Source organism: Numida meleagris, chromosome 3 (genome assembly GCF_002078875.1).
Source record: "Numida meleagris isolate 19003 breed g44 Domestic line chromosome 3, NumMel1.0, whole genome shotgun sequence".
Lineage (NCBI taxonomy): Eukaryota > Metazoa > Chordata > Aves > Galliformes > Numididae > Numida > Numida meleagris.
In genome coordinates, this window is record NC_034411.1 from 20,206,101 (window position 1) to 20,227,704 (window position 21,604).

The 21,604-nt window shown below is 36.4% G+C and overlaps 1 protein-coding gene across 1 annotated transcript in view; it reads left to right on the forward strand.

Moving 5' to 3' along the window:
* Positions 1–21,604, forward strand: part of USH2A (usherin) — a 373,387-nt gene that overhangs the window by 17,380 nt on the left and 334,403 nt on the right. Inside the window, exons 3-6 of the mRNA XM_021393255.1 lie at positions 14,910–15,045; positions 16,032–16,095; positions 18,639–18,933; positions 19,958–20,142. Coding sequence (XP_021248930.1) covers positions 14,910–15,045; positions 16,032–16,095; positions 18,639–18,933; positions 19,958–20,142 — 680 coding nt within the window. The remainder of the gene's footprint in view (positions 1–14,909; positions 15,046–16,031; positions 16,096–18,638; positions 18,934–19,957; positions 20,143–21,604) is intronic.

Below are 21,604 nucleotides of genomic sequence, written 5' to 3' on the forward strand. Positions count from 1 at the left end.
CTCATCTGCAGTAAAATGTGCAGCAGCTCCCTCAACCACACACTTTTTTCCTTTAGCTTTTTCCAAGGATAGACTACCAAAACACAGTCCTTTAAAGTCAGGTTTGGTCTTTGTTCAACTCAATCTACTAGTTTGGATCTACTGCAAAGATTTCATGAAATGCTTAGTAACCCTGGAGGAGAGCAGCTAATTTACAAAAAAAAAAAAAACCCACAAAAAACCTAAAGGTAAATTCTCATCAAAAAGTGTTAGAGAGTTGAAGTACAGGGAAAGGAAGATAGTAGGACACAGAAGGGATGGGATTGAAGTAAGTTTGCTGGGAGGAATACAAATGGAATCAGACAATTTTGTAGATATTGGATCATGGAGGCAAATCTCATTCTTAAGGAACAAAATGGGACTTTATTTGAAAAAAAAAAAAAAAAAATTGTACATTTCCACTAACTGGATACATAGAACTTCTGTGGTGAGGCATTCAGAGGCTAAGAGTACTTGTTTTCTTCTTATGTAAATAGTTGCAAAGGCAAAGAGATGAATTTCAACCATCCATCCAGCATAGCTGTTCAAGTGCTGTAGAACCAATGCATTCTTGTCTCACATTTGCAAATGGCTTACAAGTGTGAGTATGGAGCAGTTCAAGGTGGTGCAAAATTCTCTACATATAGGCAACTGAAAAGACCAGAATATAATCTATAGCTGATAGTGTAATACAGGGTTAATAATTACACATTAGTAACAGTTCTCTTCATTTGTGCAGGTGTCTGCTTTTATTTAACTAGTGAAGCACAGAGACTTTACTCAGGAGGGACATTTCATTTGACATCTACATCTCATCACTAATTTACGTGATTACAAGTAGTTCAGGAAAAATCAAAATCAGTGTTTGTGCTGTATTTTCAATGGAGGGGGCAGGGAAAAAAATGTGCATTATGAGATGATCTAAAACGTTCAGTCAGACATTTTGTTTCAATTTTGGCAAGTCTATTTTATGTAACTATTTTAGCTGCTAAAAGGAAGCTTGTTGAATCCATAATATTTGTCTCTTCTTACATTACTGCAGTGATCCTTGGAGCATGGATCTGATTTGTTCTGTGACCTGGGGAAAACAGAGTCATTATGCAGCAGGAGAGCAGTTCTTCTCCATATATTTTCAGATCTGACGACTAGGAACCTTTTTATTATGCTTTATTGGAACTTGTTTGCAATACCAGAGTCTGTTGTTACACCTTTGTGTTTAAAAAAAAAAAAAAAAAGTAAGTAGAGCAAAGTGTATTTGTTAATTACTTTAGTTTTCAACAGAATCTGTATTTGAAATTGTGACCTCTCAAGTTCTCCTACTCCTCTGCCAAGATATGTTTATTTTATCTTAAGGCATCATTAATAGAATGAAACAAGAACTAATAATGGGTTGACACACAAAATAGGGAAATTTTTTCAGTGGTACAGTGCTGGCTGAGATAGAAAGTGGCAGATCTGTAGTTAACTGTTTTAAAATTACTTAGTACTACCATAATACTAGTGATATACTCACCAGCAAAAGAGGAAATGAAGATTGCCATTCTATAATTGGAATGTATACTTCATGGCAGAAGGATCAGTAATCTCCCATTTGACATTTTGAAACAATATTTACTTCAATACTTTTTCTGTAAAAATGCAGACCATTGCAAAATCTCTCTCTTCACATTGGTCTTTCTTTGTCTTTGGCCTTGTTTATCAGATAATTGACATTGTGGGTTGTATCACTCAGTTTGTAACAGTACTAAAATTACCCTTGTCCAAAAAATAAATGACATACATGATTCTTATTTGGTATCTTTCTGCTTGCTGTTACTTACATTTTTTCCGATTTCAAGGCTTTATTCATGAAATATCTATAGTTAGTCTGACATCTGTACACCACGGGACTGCTCTGCTTTCCAGTTACATTCTGATTTCACTGTTTGGGGTTGAATTTGTATTAATACGTGGCTTATTCTTGAACAGAAAGTTAGTTGATTCAGGAGCAGTCCAGGGTCCCATCATTTTCTTCCCTTTTTTCCTCTTTTTTTTTCTAATGTATGTTCTTCTGGGAGTTCAAGCTGAACTAGTGGATCTGTGAACAAAAAGAAAGACTTGGATTGAAGGAAAACCATTTCCCGTTGAGAAGGGATTAACATTGTAGAAGATAGTGGAAAAAGAAAAGTAAAGAAGGGCAAAGAGAAAAGCTAAATATCTTTTATACAAATGCTAGGAGCGTATGTAATAAGACCGCTGAATCGGAGTGACATGTTTTCAAGGATAAGAAAGATATTATTGGAATAAGAGAGACAACCAGGAAAATGAAGAGGGATTTAAAATGCCAAGATACCGAGTTCTAGTGAAGAAAAAGTTAATATAAAGCTGGAAGAGATGTAACAATATTGCTGAGGGATGATACTTAATCTGCAGTAGAGCTCCCCCTCCCTTTCTCTTTCCTCCGAAGTTCAGTAGTTTGCATACAAGTTAAGGACAATTTGATATAGCTGTAATTCTTGACTATTGTGCTAGACTTGCAAATGGTCTGAAAAAAATAAGAAATATTTTTGTTGATTTATCTTAAGATGTAAAGTGAATGTCAAGAAAGCCGGAACTTTAACTTGAAGAAAAATTAGAGTATTGAGGAGGATAGGTTACTAGAGATCAGTTAGAATTAACTGTGTTAAAACTATAAATGAGAGCACGTTTCCAGTTTTACTTTAAGGTTGCTCCCTTTATTCGTTATTGAAACAATCTATGCAGTAAGAATGCTGTCACTATTATGATGGAAACATTGCAAATATAAATCTGTATTTGGAGGTGAGAAGCAAAAATGATCATTAAAAAAGATCATAAAATTATGACATTCAAAATGGTCATGGGGCGAGAGTATGTACTAGGTGGAGAAAGCAGCCCTAAAGTTATTGATTTTAGCAGAGCTAACTTTGAAGGGAAGCAAAATGCTCCTGAGACTTTTGCCTGCAATCCTGTGATGAATGGGAAATCCACTCCACACAAGTGGAGAGTACATAGTATATAAAACACGTAGAAAGGCCACAATTAAAATTCATCCCAGTTAAGTCAAGAAAAGGAAAGGCCGATATGGGCCTGAGGCAAAAGGAGGAAAGGCAAAGAGACAACTTGCCCCTCCCGACCCTACGCTTTTTCCTTCCCCTTCGCTGTTCTTTAGCATTTCTTCTGCTGTCCCTTTATCTTCTCCAGCCCTTCTGTTTCATGACAGTTCAGTCACTGTGGTCCCCTGATGAGGTTTCTTCTTCAGGTCTCTGTTTTTCTATACGCTGTATTTCTCAGAGAAGGAGTACAACTGTCTTGTGTGTTCAGAACATGTGAGTCTCTGCTTCCTCTCCAACTCTCATACTTGCATTGTGCATCCCCTTAAACACAGTTTAGAGATTTAAGTAATTAACTTTTCCTCTTCCACGGTTTCCATTGTTTGCAACTCTAGGATGATTTAAATTCACAGTATGATGAGGGAAGCCATAATGCAACAGGGGCTGGGAAGGGTAAGCAAATAGATGCATGTAACAACTCAAGTAGACAATGGGGCTGTACAAAATCTTTTTTTTTTTGTTGTTGTTAAAAAAAGCTACTGTGCTGTAAGATTTACTGCTGAAATAGAGGGACTTCTCTGGGAAAGAATGGTCAAACAACCAAGTAAGCATTGTAGGTGGTGTTCTTCTTTCTTTTATGCAAAGTGGACTGGATGCTCAGTTTGAGACCTAGTATACTTTTTATTCTCCAACATCCTCTTCCCATATAAGGATTTTCAGAAATATTGCTTCAAGAAGACAACTGTGAGGATGCAAGTAAATCTATTATACTAAAGGTCTGAATCTGGGCAGATGTAAAATGCCATAGCTTAAGCTGTAGTTAATTTATAGCAGCTGAAGATCTGACCCTTAACAAAAGCAAGCAATTTTTTTCTTTAAAAAGGCAAATTTTATTTTAAAAAACTGAACAAAGATGTTAATGACAAAAGAAGTGGGTTTCTGAGAGATTTAATGGGATAGTGATGAAAAAAATGAATGGATTTTTTTTTGTCAGTCTGTTTGTCTGTGTGTGTATATATATGTCACAGTGATTTGTTAACTGCAGAAATTGACTATGGCCATTGCCGATGACCATGTGGTCTTATGGCAGCCAACTGATGACTGACTGACCAGTTTTTGAAGATGGTATGAGGGATCATAAAGTTTAGTTCCCTGTGTATTATGATGATAGTTGCATCTATATTTAAAGCTTTCTGTCACCGGAGCACTCTTGGTGTTGTCAAACTGTCTATTGGACTGGATGAGCTGCAACTTCTTGCAATTGAATGTCAATAAGACCAAAGCAATTTTGGTTGATTCATAGCGCCAGCTTAAGTATATTCACTTGCACAGATTACATTTGACAGATAGTTACCTTCAGCTGAACTCTGTGGTTAGAAGCCTTGGTATACTCTTGACAGTGAGCTTAGAGTTGATGCCTTATGTTTATTTCATATCCTGTTTTTGCCTTCCTAATACTGCATGTGTATGTCTACATTTAAATAAATTCACAGCTGAAGTACTAGTCAGTCCACTTGTTATCTCTGGACAGAATATTGTGATGAGTCAATTCTAGTATTTTAAAAATGGTGTGCTGTTTTTCCCATTCAGGGGGTTTTAATTTCAAAAGGCATCTAGTTGAGGATTTTCTATGTGGAACTCCAGGAAAAGTGTATGTTGTAGTTTATCAACAAGAGTAAAACCAGGAAAAAAAAAGCAGAAGAGAAAACCAAAGATGAAGAGGTGTTATTCCTTCTGGAATGTTTTCTTGGTATTCAAACAGTTTGCTGGCCTGTTGGAAAATATATTCGACATAGGTGTTATTAAACCCTGTTATATTAGTGAAAGTTAAGATCCTCTTGTTTCTGCACAAGATTATGTATGGTATCATCAAATACAGATGTATATCAAATACAGATGTATATACAAGATCTATAAATCTTGTAAAGAAAGTCATCATTCCAGATCTTTTCTTGTAACTGTCCTAAAATATTCTTGGTTAATATACAGTTTAATTCTCTTATTCTGTTGTTCCCACATATTGCAAAATTAGGTATATTGAAGCTTTATTTACAGTATATAGAGGAAGGACTGAACTTCTGAATTATTTCAAAACATTTTCCTGTGCAGCCTTCTAGTCAGCTTAAAGCAGCATCCTGATTTTGAAGAAAATTAAGTGATTTAATGCCAAATAGCTTGCATGTGTACTGTTTCTGCCCACTTTGAATTCAGTTGCTGTTTTTAAAAGATGCAGGTGATTTTTCTAAACAAGTGATTTTCTTAAGTGATGAAAGGTAAATTTTGGAGTTTTTACATTGCTTTTTCAATGATCAATTGGAGAGCAACATCCTTGAATTCTGATACGAATAAATGAAAAATACTTCATAAATTACCATGTCTGTAGTCACTTACTTTGGCTTGTTTGGAAAGCTCTGGTGATAGGGTGGAGCAAGTTTGTACTTTCATCTGCTGTTAGATAATGAACCTCAACCTACAATTATGTTGGTGTAGATTCCTTTTAAAAATGACTGGCCAGAAATAAAGAAATGTACTCATGAGCACTCTTTATAATATTAAATTCCCTGACCACGCTGTTATTTAAGTTGGTGAATGGCTCAAGACGTTTTTGTTTTCTTCCTGTACAATGCTGTTCGGCATGAGACCCTAAGATTTGTGAAAAATGTCACTTTGAAACCAACATAGATGCAGCTTGCCTCTATCATCGTATGTTCTTTTCCTTCAATCTTGCAAACAGGTTACTTCCAAGGCTTGAAATAGAGAGGGATGGATGGCTTGGGCTTGGTTGGAGGTGCAAAGTTCTAGTTGCTTAAATACTTGATATTTTTTTGCGCAAGATTTGAATATTGAAACGTAGAAATTTAGAAATGTGATCTAATTTAGCAGTAGTAGGTGAAATAAGACTTGTGTGCTGTGTGCATGTTTGTCTTTGCTGGAACATAATGGGCAAAAAAAAAATCTAAAAAGAGCATAAAGGTTTTAAGAACTGTAATAGCTATTTAAGGCAGTATGCCTCTCCCCAGCTTGGACAACTCCTGCTTGTAAGGATAGGGGAAGAGTGACCAGATTTGTGAATATCACCAGTCTGATTAAAACTATACAGTATGCAGCGATCCACGCACAATTATAAATATGTTGGGATACCCTAACACTCTCTCTAGGAGTAAGGTGAGCAAGTTCTTGTGATAACGCACAGGGAGCTTCTACCTGAAGCAGTACCAAGCTCGATGGCAAAGTCATAGTCAGGTTTTTACTGGTAAAGAAGGTGTTATTTTTCTGTTAAGTATTATGCGGATAAATGATCTGAACTCACTTTTCTTCCTGTTTGCTCTAGTTTAATTTCTGTTCCCCTATCCCCATTAATGTGGTTATTAGCATCTTTTTTTGTCTGTTTGAGAACAAGTTATGAGGCAAATTTCTTCTCGTGGCATGTTTTTACTCTCATGTCTGCTACATAAATTCACTATCTTTTGCTAGACTTCAGATCTGCAAAGTTCCCTCTGTGTGGTCTTCATTTTTCAAATTAAAAAAAAAAAAATTTGAAGAGGAAAAGATTGAAAGTGAACTCTTTATAAGTGTCTCTGAGAGGATGGGGGAGGGGGGTAAGAGTACTATAGATTTTGGTGTATGTAACACACTGAATCATAGAATTAGCTAGGTCGGAAAAGACCTACAAGATCATCCAGTCCAACCATCCACCTACCACCAATAACCTCACTAGACCATGTCTCTCAACGCTATATCTGAATGTTTCTTGAACACCTCCAGGGATGGTGACTCAACCACCTCCCTGAGCAGCCCATTCCAGCGCCTTACCACTCTTTCAGAAAAGTAGTGTTTCCTAATGTCCAGGAACATCTGACGGAACATTCCTACCAAACATGTAATGACTGCCAAAATGTCCTTACTCTTCCAAAGGCATAGTAATGCTCATAGAATTTATTAAATTTTCCATTCAGTGAAGGTTTTAAACTTGGTTTAGACTGCACGTGGCATAGTCTGTAAGGAGAGAAGCAATACGAGACTATAGAAGCAGCCTATACACTAGCGCTGGTGAGCTGTGTGGAGTGGAGTCCCAACATAGCTGCAGAAATTGAACTATGGAAACTATTGCATCTATTTATCTACCAAAGCAGTCATAAGGTGGGTGACGGGGCTTATCTGAAGGCTTGGGAGGAGTAGACTTTAGGATAAACTCTTTCTTTCTTATTTTTTGTAATACTTGTGAGAAAAATCTTATCCTTGGGGGCACATACTGTTCCTATTTGTCTCTGTGTGTGTATTGGGAAAAAAAAAAGTTAAATGTGAATGTAGTAAGCTAAAAAAGGAGTGCAAAAATGAACAGAATGTGAAGAATCAATCAATAAATAATATTGTAAGGAAAACTAAAAAGCAGAGCCGGAACTTGGATGAGGGATAGGCGCCTTTGAGGAGGGTGCTCAAAATGCCTAAATTCTGCAATTTATTCAGTGAAGAAAAGTGTTAAATTGTGATAGAAATTTGTCTGCCTTTTCTATTGTACCAGTTTAGGGGCATATAGTCAGATTTTTAATAATATGTAAAAGGCAAGCGTGGTGGTTTTCTTCGTCATTAGCTCTGCTTGAATCACAGCCAAAGATAGATTTGGACTTGTGCTAATGGTTTCTTAGAATGTTTTTCTGCAAACATCCATTTTTCCACTTTGTATTCCTTAAGTCAATATCACTGACCTTTCCTCTTTACAAAAATTCACTCAAAAATATTAAAACTATGTGGCAACCTTTGTAACTGCAGCTTCAGCAAGACTTGCAATTATGCAAGAAAATATCGAAGTACCTACAATGTCTCATCCCCCAGATATGCAAAATCCCCTTAATGCGTCTTCTATTAAGTGTTATGCTTCTGATTCTCGTATGCTCTCAGAGTAGAGATGTGAACCCCCATGTCACACAATAGTAGAATATGCTGTATATCTTTATTTAAGCAGGCAAAAAGAGCATATTTAGGTTGAAGGTGAAAAAGATTTTTATGTTCAAGTTTCTGATTAGACTATTATAGCAGCATCACTAATTCCCCTCCTTCCATCTATTGTCCTCCTTCATCTGTTGTCATCAGTGACCACTGTTGATTTGTTGACTCTATTAAAGTATTCAAGGAAGCCACAGGCCTGTCATTTTGGTCATAACCTTAATCTGTTTTCTCACCTTGGGAGAAAATGTGTTAATACACTGTCTGTTTCTATAGAGTGAGCTCATTGAAGAAGTTCCTGTTGCAAGAAATCTGCAATATGTTTAGAAGAAAAAAATGTTTTTTATGAGTATTGGCTATTTTAACAGATAGTAAGCTGTGCTTAGGAAGCAACTTTTGTAAGGACCATGCCGAATTAAGTGAGCGATTGTAACTGAATGCTGTGTAGTAATTTTTGAGCTCTGTGAGTCACAGCTTCTTCTGATCTGTCGGAATCTGATTCCTCATTATTTCTGAATGATTAAGCAAATCATTTATGCTAACTTCTGCTTTCATTTATATCTCTGACTTGGGAGTTGTTTAAGGTTTTCTAGCAACTAAGGTGAGGGGTCATTTCTGTTTCTAGCTGTTTGCTGTTCTGGAAAATAAATGAAACATTTTTTTAACTGCCTTACCAGGTAAGTTGTATAGCTACTCAACTGCTGTTCATAAAGCGCTTCAGAATTCTTAAAAAAAATTGTGTAACCGTCTTTAAAATAATAAAATTATTTCTATTCCAGAGAAACTAATTGATGTGTAAATAGAGCTTATTTAATGGATAGCCTAATGCTGATTTTTTTGGCTTTTCCGACAGTTTATTTTTGTTGAGTTTTTGCTTGTTTTCTCAGTAGAGAAGCAAGGTCTTAATTTTAGCTTGTATTTAATTTTAGAGCTTTGTTTGCATTTGCAATTAACTAAATTTGCATTTGTAATTTAAAAATTAGCAGGCTTTTTCTCCCTCCAGTTTTAGTTTACAAATCTCTAATATTTACCATATACTGTTTGGTATCTGGTGCATATTGTAGTTCCCTGAACTGCGTCTCTTTCATCATGTTTGGAACTAGTGGTGTCCGTTACGTACACTGGAATGTATTCCACTTTCTTGTATTTATCTAATGATGAAAGTTTGGTCCTTGTTTGTTATGTGTTGATCATTCCTGCCACTGCCATCTGAGACTTTCTTTGATGATATAAATAGCCTTAAGGACTGAAGTTACAGTTGAAGTGTTTGGCATCACTTAATTGGCTGTAGAACTAAATAGGCTATGGTTGGTATCATTTGGCTTGAATGACTGGGAAATATTTTTCTTATTTTTGGTGTTAGAGTTCTTTCTGTAGTGGAACTCCTTACCTATGGCCTGCAAATGTGGGAAGAAATCTATATGATTTCTTCATCTGTCTTACCAGACACTATGATCTAATTATTAGAACAGTAGAAGAGAAGAAACTTGAAGATTAAATTGTACTTTGTGGTTATTAGAAGCTATGATGAGTAAGAGTAAAAAAGAATGTGTATTTAACCAGTAAAAGAGATTAAAGTTGTCTTGAAATAACTCCCTTCATCTGAAATATTGTAATAAATCTTTCCCATGCAGTTAAATATTAGAATAGGAAAAATAACGTAATGGGGAAATATTGTGCTTTAAAAAAAAAAACAAACAAGTATCTCTTTGAATCATACAATGATAATCATAAATTCTGAAACATTTGGGGAAGTGACTAATGCATTTATTAGTTGTGTATCATTTAATGCAGTAAAGTCTTGGTATCTGTTCAGTGATTTGGAGGTCTGTGTTGTTTAGTTAATTTGCATTATTAAACAATGGAGCATAAAGGATTCTTTTTTCACATCTTTCTATTTTATTAGAAATAATTTTGTACAACATATGTAGATAGTATTAATATTAAGACTTGTAATGGAAAAATCTTACTGATGCAAGAAGATGATAGTGTCCACTGAAGGAGAATTCACTTCATTTATTGTACCTGAAATGATGCAGTTCGATTCTACCTAGATGAGATTGAAGTGGTCTCAGTTGCTGTTACACATATGTTACAGGACATTTCAATGATAGAATGACTTGTGTGTGAGTAAAAAGTGTATGATGCTTAATTAGTCCAAATATCACATATGGCTATTGTTATGTAATTAATGTGTATGTTATTACCTGACAGCCCAAACGGCATAGACTGGGGTCCTGGAATTCCCACAAACTGTTTTGGACTTAAAAGTAACCATTATAGCTCTGAAAAAAAAAAAAAAAAAGGGAATCCATGTAAGTGTTTCACTTACTTAAGACCCCAAATTTCTTCTGCCTCTATGCTAAGAAGGAAGGTTAGGTTTCTTTTGCCAAGCACACTGAGCATTTTTATTGAAATACTAATAACGTTATTTAAAAAAAATGAAAAGAAAGAGCCACCATATTTTTAAATCACTCTCTACAGTCTGTGCCTTTGGGAGCTACCAGTTTTTGCGTTCAAGGAACAGCAACATAAACTGATGTAAAGAAATCCATGGGAAGTTACTAAGTATATAGAAACCATGTTAGGCCGAAAAAATCTTAGAGCTGCTAGTACTTTGAGGGTCAAAGAGTATTCCGGGAGCAGTGTCATTTGTCCTTACTGTACTCCCATATGCTCCCTTTCTGCTTTTTGCCATTGTTAGTCCCATAGTCTTAGCCTGTACAACTGCTCTGGATTTGATTGTGGTGCTTCTTTTTGCCACATAGGCTGCTGCAGTATAGTGGAAGTTTCTGTAATTAGTTAATACATGAAAGTACTTATTAATTTTTTTCTTCCATGATTGCTCAGCCACTTCTAAATAAAGTGGTAACACTTATACTAACTTTCATTATTTCGCTTTCATGAGTGGATTTTCAGATGAGAAAAGAAATGATCATAATGCCTTTGCTGTCCGTATCTAGTTTCATAAACAGTAGCTTGTTCTTCAGTGCTTTTTCCATTCTTCACTGTAATGACCCATCAGGGTAATTTTGCCTAGGTGAGCAGTGCTTGGACTTGGTATTATTTGGAAAGAAGTGGTTTGAACTGGCGCTAAAGGGCAACTGATCTGTGAACAAGGACCTAAGAACTTCATTTTGGATGTACTAAATGAACTTACTTTTTGCTTTGTTGGCCCAGCGCCTCTCATCTTGAAAGTTCTTCCGGATCATGACAATAATGCTATTGGAGGAAAGGTTATGGGTATATTGTAGCATCTCAGTTCACCATCATATGGATTTTCCATTGCTTGAAATTGGTATTAGGCTGTGTATTGGCAGAAGCTAATGTAGCCAGAGACTGAGTTTATCTTGGTAACTAATCCTTGCCACCTTCCCGTGAGGCGATTTACTAAGTATTTGACAGATGGAGAAGCACGAGAGAGAGAGAGATGGTTTCAGAGCTGGGATTAGAGCTTTGGAGTTCCAGACTTCTGGTATTGTGCTCTACAGCAAACAAGAGACTGTGCTTTCCTACCCATTTCTTCTCATTCTCTTAGGGCAAATTCCTATAGAACTTTATTTATAAAGATAATAGAGGAATAATCCCATTGTCTTAGTTAGATACTAGTAAAATTAATCTTTTATTTCTGTAGTATTGTATGCAATTCAATGCTGATGGTCAGGAGACCTTAAATAACCACATCAAACAGCAGATTTGGTGCCAACCTTCGTTCTTATTTAGCTTAGTCTAAACTGACACCAAACTTTGAGATATTCCTCTCCTCCCACAGCAGAGAGCCACTGGGATTTTTTTATCCCACACATGGCTTCCCTCCTACATTTTCCTCCCATGTCAGATATTCATACCCCCTTTAATAACCAGCAGGGGGATCATTACACTGAGCTACTGCCAAATGCATAATGACTGCTGCCTTTGCCTTACACAGTCACTGCACTACTGATATCCAATTCAGCATTGTAAAGTGCTTAGGGCTACCTTGGGGATGTGCTATATTAAACCCAACTATTCTAAATCCTATTTAATATAAAGAGATTGTTGATGGGGGAGGGGAGAGGGAGATTTAAAATTGTCGTTAATCACCTATTTTCAACAAGTAAAAATACCTGATCGTTTAGGGCCCAATTCTGTCACTCTTTAGCCATAAATAGTCCCGCTGATTTTAATAGGGCTGTGTGAAGACAAGTACTCTGCTTACTACAGGGGGATGCAGAATGGGGTCTTACGGAGGCTGTAGCTGAGGTGGTAAGCTTGCGGTGAGCTGTTGAGAGTGAGTAAGCCCATTTCTGAATTCCACTTACAAATGTTTTACAGTGAAAACAGGAAATCAGAGACATGCTTCATATCTGGCTAAAAATAAAGATACTCTTAAACTTGTAAAAGACAACATTTTTATTTGAATGATATGACAGAGCTGCCACAGGAGTGTTACCTGCTATAAAGAAAGCTTAAGAATTATTACCTTTATTAGACCAGTGACACTGAGCTTTAGCCATACATTTCTAACTTCTGTCCCTCTACAGAGACAATTTTCTTTTCTTAAATAAACTGTCATGCTAGTGTTAATATATTGTTGGCTCCCTCATACTCTGAGAATACTGCTGATATAAAACATGTATATGTTAGATTGGTAATAGTATCTTTAGTGTAGCTGACTAGAACAAATGTGTTTCCCTCATGGCTGTGCTAATGTGATAAAGGAAAATTGGCTGTTCATCAGCTTTTGGCTGGGTAAAGACAGTAGAGATGGAACCACATTCTTTTTTATGCATTAATACCACTGAGAACTTTTCACTAGTTATATTTCATGTGCGGGCATCTTGTGCAAAGATGTTGTAAAACATGAGATAATGCTGCAAATAACAAAGTAGAAAAGCCTGTATCTTTTATGATGATAACAGTCAAACACCAAATGACAGTAACAGGCTGTAAAAAAAAATGTGATGCAGAAAAAAAAGTGCAATGCAACCAACATATACACATATATGTAGTATCTTGCAAATAGGACATCAGATGTTTAGAGGGTTTTGAATTAAATTAAAAAATGTTGCATTTAGGTCATTGATGTCTCACTATAAAGGGTAATTTAAAACTGAGAGAGAGAGAGATTTTGAGTGGTTAAACTCACATGCAGTAACTTCTAGAACAAATCTCATCGCTTAGTAATTATGATAATAGCCTTCAAATTTCCATCAGTGGAAGGACAATAAATTTTCCTGTCTAGATTTGGGAAATATGGACAGAATGTGGAAACAGCAATAAAGCTCAGCATGCATGTATGTTTGAAAGTGCGGTTTAGGGAGAAAAATTCATCTGTACAATTTGATGTGAAACCTAAAGGAAAACAAAATAACTAAGCAAGAAACCCTATCTCATTTCATATTTTCTTTTTTAAAGTACAGATACACTCATGTTGCCTGAGGCACTGATGATGATCTGATCTGATTTATAGATAATTATCTGTTTATCTTGGTCTGAAATTTGAAATGCTTTATTGTTGGAATAGCACTTTGAGTGCTTTTATTATGGTTTTAAAACTGATGTTCAGGTTCCAGCTTCCCTTTTTGCTACAAATTATTCTGGTTTTTAAACCTTCTGTTTGTTCTCACACATCTACTGGTCTTATGGAAGCAATTATTCCAGGTTTATTTTTATTAGTTTAAAGTGGGTATCGCAGCAGGCGGAAGGTTTATTTGGCCACTGTGGACATGATTCACTAGGCATGTGTGTCTGCAAAATGGAGCTGAAGTTCTATCAGCAACAACAAAACAATGTTTCAGAATTTGAAGGCTACCAAGCTGTTGTGTGAAATAAGCTTTACACAAGCTAAATATTGTTCAAATCATGTAATTTCATTTTTGGAAATAAATGGCTTTCTGAAATGAGACTAAATTTAAGTGAACTATTCCATAAAGTTCCAACGTTTTGAATAAGTTGGGGTTAGCTTCTGTATTTAACATCATTAACAGGAAGCTAACTGCACCCATTATGACTCCAGTTTTCATCTTATCCCTGTATTTTTTTCAGTTAAATTATTGAATTCTATAAAATGCAAGGCTGGAAGGCACTTCCATATTATTAAAATTTTCCCAATTTTATGTACCTTAAATGTGGATTTTTAATGCCAAAAAGAAAAGCACTTTGTAAAAGCTCAGCATCGTTTGACTTTGTGGAGCTGGGAGAATGCCATAAAGTATTTCTATGAACATTCTCTCAAATTTAAAATGAATTGGCAGGGAAGGGAATGCTTGCAGAAAACAGTACCCTGGAGTGCCAACTGAGCATGCATTCCTAGCCAGGAGTTCCACTGATGTAACGGAATTACCCGCTGGGTGTAAAACAGATGTAGCCAGTTTCTATACCATTCCCTTCAGCCCTTGTAAAAAGAAACATTCTGGGGCCAGGGAGACATTTTGGAGGGATGTTTGAGGCCTGGCTGAGACGTGCTGTGTTTGGTTATCCTGGGTATGGTAGATGGTCCCTTGAGGCCTGGATGAGCTGATGTGTATGAGAAGAGCTCTGACAGCTATAGCATGTGCCTATGGCCTGAAGTAGTGAAGGAGCTTTAACCAATCTTGTACCTTGTGAAACAGACCCTTCTCTGTTTTTCTCTCTCTCTCCTCCCCCCAACCAGATCAGTGTACTGGGGATACTTTTTTGATTTAACCACTGTAGAATTTTTATTGTCTTTGCATCTGAATAGTGGTCTTATTAACTTGATTGCTAATGAATGAACAGAAAAGAGGTAACTTCTTTCAGTAGGCACTGAAAAAAAAGGCATGCTGCCAAATAGGTCAAAATAATGTTAGATTAATCAGTGATACCTGCAACATGCAGTGAAATCAAAGAGGGTTCCATAACAAAGTACACACTTCCCAATTGTCATTGATTCCACAGGTGCATCACAGCAAAATTAGTTTCTTCTTGAATGGCTGGGAAGATGACAGCACACCTTTTGATTCAAGGATTCTTGTGGGAACAGTTGCAGATACTAATGCTGATGGGACACTGAAAATTGGACAAAGCTTCACAGGTAAATCTTTCTATTTTACTGGAATGCTATAGAATATTCAAAAATATCTACTGCATGTAGATAATGGCTTTTCTGCCTTGCCCAACATACAGATCCCTGAAGTAATACTTTCTATTAATTTACTATTGTGTTTTTTTTGTGAGTAAATAGTTTCATCTGTTTCAGAATGGGATTATCCTAGTCACTAGATTGCATGCCTGTTCAGAGGCAGGAGTAGATATGAAGATTTTTGACTCTTCATGTTCTTCAGTTCCATCAATACTTGTGTAAACTACTAGCAGAATGAGAACCATTCAGCCTCTAGAGATGCCTGATAGTGTTACTGTTCATCAACATCTGGCATTTCACATGTGCTGCAGCATGACATGATCATTGCAGAACAGCTTCAGGATGCTTTCTTGCTCTCCACAAATTTTTGGCTCTGCAAATATAAGAATACTGACTTGCTTTTCAGAAACATGCAGAATTTGAAGCTAACTCCTAAATATAACTATGTCACTTAGTTTTATTGTACTTCTGGGCAAGAAAGTCATTCTATGTCCTGTTGCTTAATGCTTATGTTTGTGATTTTGATTCTGAATACAAAATAACCAATAAATGTATAAAAGAAAGGAATATTTTAAACTGCTTTTAATCTTTATTTTATAAATTGATAGGTACAGTTGTACCTACTGTATCTCTTCTCTAATTAGAGGTGGCACATGGACTGGCTCATTACTTCTGTCTAATGAGCCGATCCTTGTGCCACCTCTCTAATCAGAAAAGAGATAGGTACAAAATGTTCTTATAAAGTTATTATAAATCATTCTTTTTATCAAAAAAAAGTTACTACCCTCTATAGTTTTGTCCAGATCCAAGATAGTTTCATTCAGGAGGAGTAATTGTGCAAGAGAGATCTGTGTGCTGGATTAAGGTGTTTTCAAGTAGTGAAAAGCTGCCTTCTGCTCAACAGGATTTGATTATTTATCTATAGTATATTTTGTTAGGTTTAGAGCAATTTGTTGGAAGAATGCAAGACTTTCGATTTTACCCAGTGGCACTTACAAACAGGTAAAAAACCTTTTTTGTTTAAAAAATAAAAAATAAATTAGGAGAGTGGTGAGGAGAAAGAATAGATAACAATTTACTTACTTCTCAAAGTATGGTGCTTTTTAGATGTCTTTAAGTGATTGCTTACGATGCGGTTTACTGGACATCATCTCAAATGTGACTTTTGATCTCAAAAGTCTCAAGTTAAAATAAATTGAACAATTTTATGCATTTTGATTTTTAGTTGTTGCTTAAGTATATGTAAGGAAACTCAAAAAGTAAATAAGCGCATGCTTTCCTTGCTAGCTTTGTCTCTGTTACAACCTGACTTAGCAGGTATTCTAGCAGAGTAGATCCAGTAGCTAGGTTCCAATGTTTATAAGCTATCTTGGTGTTATCAGATTGTCATAATTCTGACATAGTGTGTGCTGGTAAGCTTAGGCCTGTTAAATGAGACTTGCCAGGATTCCCCAGAGCTTCTTGTAAGCTGTAGGCAATTTCTTCCATAAATTTCTGCAGATGGGATGCTGCTTGTATGGTCTTATTCTGTAAGTAAAGTCTGCATCATTGTGAACAGTTGTCTCAAATTGTTTAACCCCTACAGCAGAGCTTACTGGTAAGCTAACCTCTCTGTCATGGATTTCAGTGTGCAACTGCAGTTGTTTGTTGGGCACAGTCTTTACTCCCACCTTGTCAGAAACACTCATGGGAAAATGCCTTGGTCTCAGGGGAGAGGAGGAGAGGACAGAGGGCCAATCCTGTTTAGACCAGTCCAAAACCAGTGAACCAGTGATCCAAAGGAAGAGGACAGGCATTCCAGCTGGTCAACAAGCTCATTTTGTGACTGCCAGCTTGGCTCCTGTGCTTAGTGATTCCTTTCCTCTTGCTTCAGCTTCCCCATGGCATCAGACATCCACGTACTGTATTCTTGACACTCACCCTCAAGCCTCTACCCCAAGAGGCTATTGTCTTAATTCTTTTCTTTTCTATATTAGATTGTCCTCATAAGCCACCGATGACTTTTCTAGCTCCACCCATGTAGCCCTGGGCCAATTGCTTTGACATCCTCCATCCTCTAGGCCAAGTTACAGTTGCCACTGCAATTTCTGTTGTGCTCCAGCATCCCTTCCTAGTGTGTACCAAAGACATGTTACCTTTGCTATCCAACTCATGCTGGCTTAATCTAGTCAATTCAAACTGGCCAGAAAAAGTCAGGTCCTATTTGTCTGTGTGGTGCTACTGGGTATGCTAAGCACAGCAACACTTGTGACTGCAGACCTTAAGGCTACTTAATGATAATCTTTTGATAAGATATAGAGCAGTTTCCTAGGAGCACTGATGTCTGCAGGACATTACAATGGACTGATCTCCTGTGAATTTAAAGTATTAATATCTGAATTCCAAATTGCATGAAAATCACGTTGGTTGTATATTCTTTCAGAACAATGCTTGTCAAATACTTTGAACTACAACTGAAGTCACTGAAAAGAATATAGTTTAAAAATTGAAAGATAAGATATTTTACAAAGTGATGTGAACTGATTGTTCATAACTTTGTCAATGCAGTTTTATTCCCACAAATAACTCAGGTCAGAATGTTTATGTGGGATAAATTGTGAATGAAAGTCTTTCTTGCATATGAATGAATTTTGGTCTATGGCTATCAGAAAGGTTTTGTTGCTTTGTGTTCTGTAGAATCTGTAGTGGCAGTTACTGATGAAGTTAGTGAGAAGGTAGAAGTAAATTTTTTAATTTAAAAAATCTGTATGTTCTGGTCTCACAAAATGCTTTTACACCAGAGAAGGGCAAATAAAGGTTTATGTAGTCTGCCAGTGTCATTCATCTATTACTGTGCCTTCCTGCCCACCTATCTGTTCGGATTGCTGATGTCACTGAAAACTAAAATGACTCAACTGCTTTGACGTAGGCTGTAAGAAGCTGATAGGGTGATCTCAGAGTGGGGCAGCCAAATCAGTGGACATATATTACAGTTGGCTAAAAGGGAAAATATTTTTATCTACAATTTCTAGGGTGCGGCATGATACTTCTCATGCTGTCTTTTTGGAGGGTTTGAGGACAGTCATTCAACTCATGTATGGTTATGGCTCATAAAATGTTTACGCTCTGGAATGCTTAAGAACAGTGTCCAAATCAGTGACTGGAGTCAGACATGGTGCCATAATTAAATATTGGTAGGATTTTTCCCCTTGCTTTTAGGGCTGAATTAATCCTACCTAGATTTAGATGTCCCAAGAGGGAGCTTTTTTTTCTGTTGGCTCCGTTTATCTGTGGAGTTCCACGTAATGAAGGTTGAACATTGAAAGCAACTCAAGAGCACTTTCTCATAGGTGCTTTCTGAAGATGCCTGCTGCTTGCTATTGATTAAGTAGGGACCCAGGGTGGCCTGATTCTTAGCTGATTGCCCCATTTATACAAGATGAAACCAGGCCTTAGGGCTTCTAGAGTAATCTAAGTTGAATTTTATTTAATCTATGAGCCTAGAGGCACAAAGTGACACTTGTCATTTTTTATCATGTGTGTAATTACTTTATGTGCCACGACAGAGACATTTTGGAAGTATTCTCTGGAAAATTTCCTCATCTGCATACCCAGTCAGAGTGCCGCTGTCCTGGAAGTCACCCCCGGGTACACCCTTTGATACAGAGGTATTGCATCCCTAATGGTGCAGATGATACCACTAATGACAGAGTGCTGAGACTGGATGCAGAAGCCCATCCTCTGTATTACATCAATGATGATGACATTGGGACCACTTGGATTTCTTCTGTGTTTGCTAATGCTACAGGTCTGGATCATGGTGTTTCTATCACAATAGATTTACAAAATGGACAGTATCAGGTAATGAGAAGATTACATTTTCTATTTGTCAATCCAAACTAGGAAGAGATTTCATATTCACTTTGTTTAAAATTTTGGGGAAACTCAAACCTTATGCTTTCAGATATCTGTCTTAAGAGGCCAGAAAGAAAAATTCCATTATCAGCAGGAAGCAATGCACTATAATTCTTGCTATGGAGTTTTCCTTTTGATGTACCTTAACTCTTTGTTTTAAGCAGTAATCTGGACTAGATATAGTGGTGTGAACATCCTGTATGAAGTTATCAATACTTAAAAATTGGTTGCTGTCTTTTAACCTGATTTTTTTTGTAAAGTACAATTTGATTTTTGTAAATTTCTACTTCAATTTTCTCTTGAAATGTGAAATGTAATTTTTGTGCTTTCAGATACAAGGCTGACTGCAGTCAAATGAGGTTTTAAGTCTGTGGCACACTAGCATGTCATAAGAGATCTGTTATGTAGCCTAAGTTTTTTCCTTTGTTATTAATGTGGAAAAGGTAAAGAATGTGATGGCAGGTTTTGGCCACACAAATAAGAATTAGTTTGTTATTTAAAAGTCAGTTCTAATACATGTGAAACTTTAAAACTGACTTGGCGCATATAAATTATAACATTACATGCTGAGGGAAATGCTCTTCAATACAATACAGGTATCAGGCTGGAGACCAAGCTGACAACAGAGAGATTCCTTAAATGCCCTTCATTTTTGTCAAAATTATATATCAGAGTAACAAATTATGGATGGCTTTTTATTTGAATTTCAAGTGGTCTTCAAGAAAACAAAGAATTTTGATGCAGCAGTTCAGTTGCTCTGTAATAATATCTGAGTGAGCAGAAGCTTGTTTACCAAAAATTGTTTGTCTTTAATTTGGAAAATATGGACTGAAATACTACTGCTTTATTCTGTAGATGTTAAGATGGACTGTATTGTCATGTTGAAATAAAAAAATGTGTTGATATTCTAATTATTTTATAACACAGTCATTAATATCTGTTCATACATTTGCTCTTGTTATACTTGTAGGTATTCTATATTATACTGCAGTTCTTTAGCCCACACCCTGAAGCAATAAGAATTGAAAGGAAAAAAAGAGACGATCTTAACTGGGAAGACTGGCAGTATTTTGCTAAAAATTGCAGTATTTTTGGAATGGATAACAATGGATCCCTAGAAAAACCAGACTCTGTCAACTGTCTCCAGCTTCCAAGGTATGAGTGGGTACTATCTTCATATTACAGATGCTCTGAACAGGTAACATCCTGACACAATTCATTTCCATGTCTGAGTGAGATAGTATACCAAATTAAATGATTCTCACTTATTATAGGCTGCTAGGTTTATAAAAGATCCAAAATCTGACCTTTCGATTGAAGATCACCAAAAGGTCATCTGTCATTTTTATCAGATTTCAGACATTGAGGTATGTGACACAATTGACTCTGTCTTATTTTTGAGCTAGACTTCTGAAATTGTGTACGTTTGTATTTTGTGGGACTGTTACTGTCAGCAGAATTAGGGAACACTGAGGTAAAGAGTGGAGAAAGACACAGTTATAATGGATTGGTTATACCTATGTAGCGAGTATGAACACATTCCTTCTGATCAATTATTCTGTGATTCCATGATCTCTGAGGCTGCAACTTCCTCTGGAGCTTAGAAAAGAGGGTAAACACTTAAGAACAAAATCCGGTCATTTGACCTTACTACTAATCATGCAAAACATGTGAGAAGTGGGTTGAAAATTTTTAACTTAACTTGAACTTAACTTTCTAATTTTTCTAAGCAAGAACAAGACTAAAATCTCAGAGGGTGAGCCAAGAAAGATAATTCCTTCAGAAACATGTTGCAAACCTTTTTGCGCTACTGTTAGCTTGTGTAAATTTAAATATTTTAACTTAGATTATACGTAAGGATAGCATGTAACTTATATAATATATATATAGTTCTACACACACATGCATACACATACACACACAAATTTTTGCCACTACAGGTATTCAAATTCACTGTCTCTTGCCTGATTTCAGATGCCAGACAGTATTAGGCTTATTTATTACTTGGCTAGAAAACAGTCAGAAAATACAGTACCAGGTGCTGTAGGCATTTTTTTCCTCTTTTTTTCTGTTTCCCTTCTGGTGCCTTCCGAAGTCTATTCAAGTGTCTGCATCTTTGTCTGTTCTCCAGGAGTTCAGAATTCTGGAGAGAGAAGCATTAGGTCACCTGAGTTAAAACAGTTTTCAGGAAGGAACTTTGGGCTTTATTGCTGGTCCTGCAAGCAAAGTGTACAGAAGGGAAATCTTTTAAGTAAGCCAAACATTTTTGGAGAAATAGCCCAAATTAGGTGTATGGCTATTTTCCGTCCAGAAGTATGTATTCTTATACTTTTTAGAAAGTAATAAATAGTCAAATATGAACTGTTTCCATAAATGTTTTGTGAAGTAGCATTGTTTCTCCCCTTTAATTGCACTGTAAATGATGATAGGAAGTGATTTTGGGTACACCTTATGTGCAGGAATCTTTGTTTAAAAGTTAAGGAATGTACTCTGAAAATGGTAAGGATTCTGTGTACTCAAAGAAGAACTAATGTTGGAATAACAGTCCATGTCTGTTTTCTACCCTACCCCATGCTTTTAAGTGCCAAGACATGTGACCAAACTGTCTGTAGAGGTT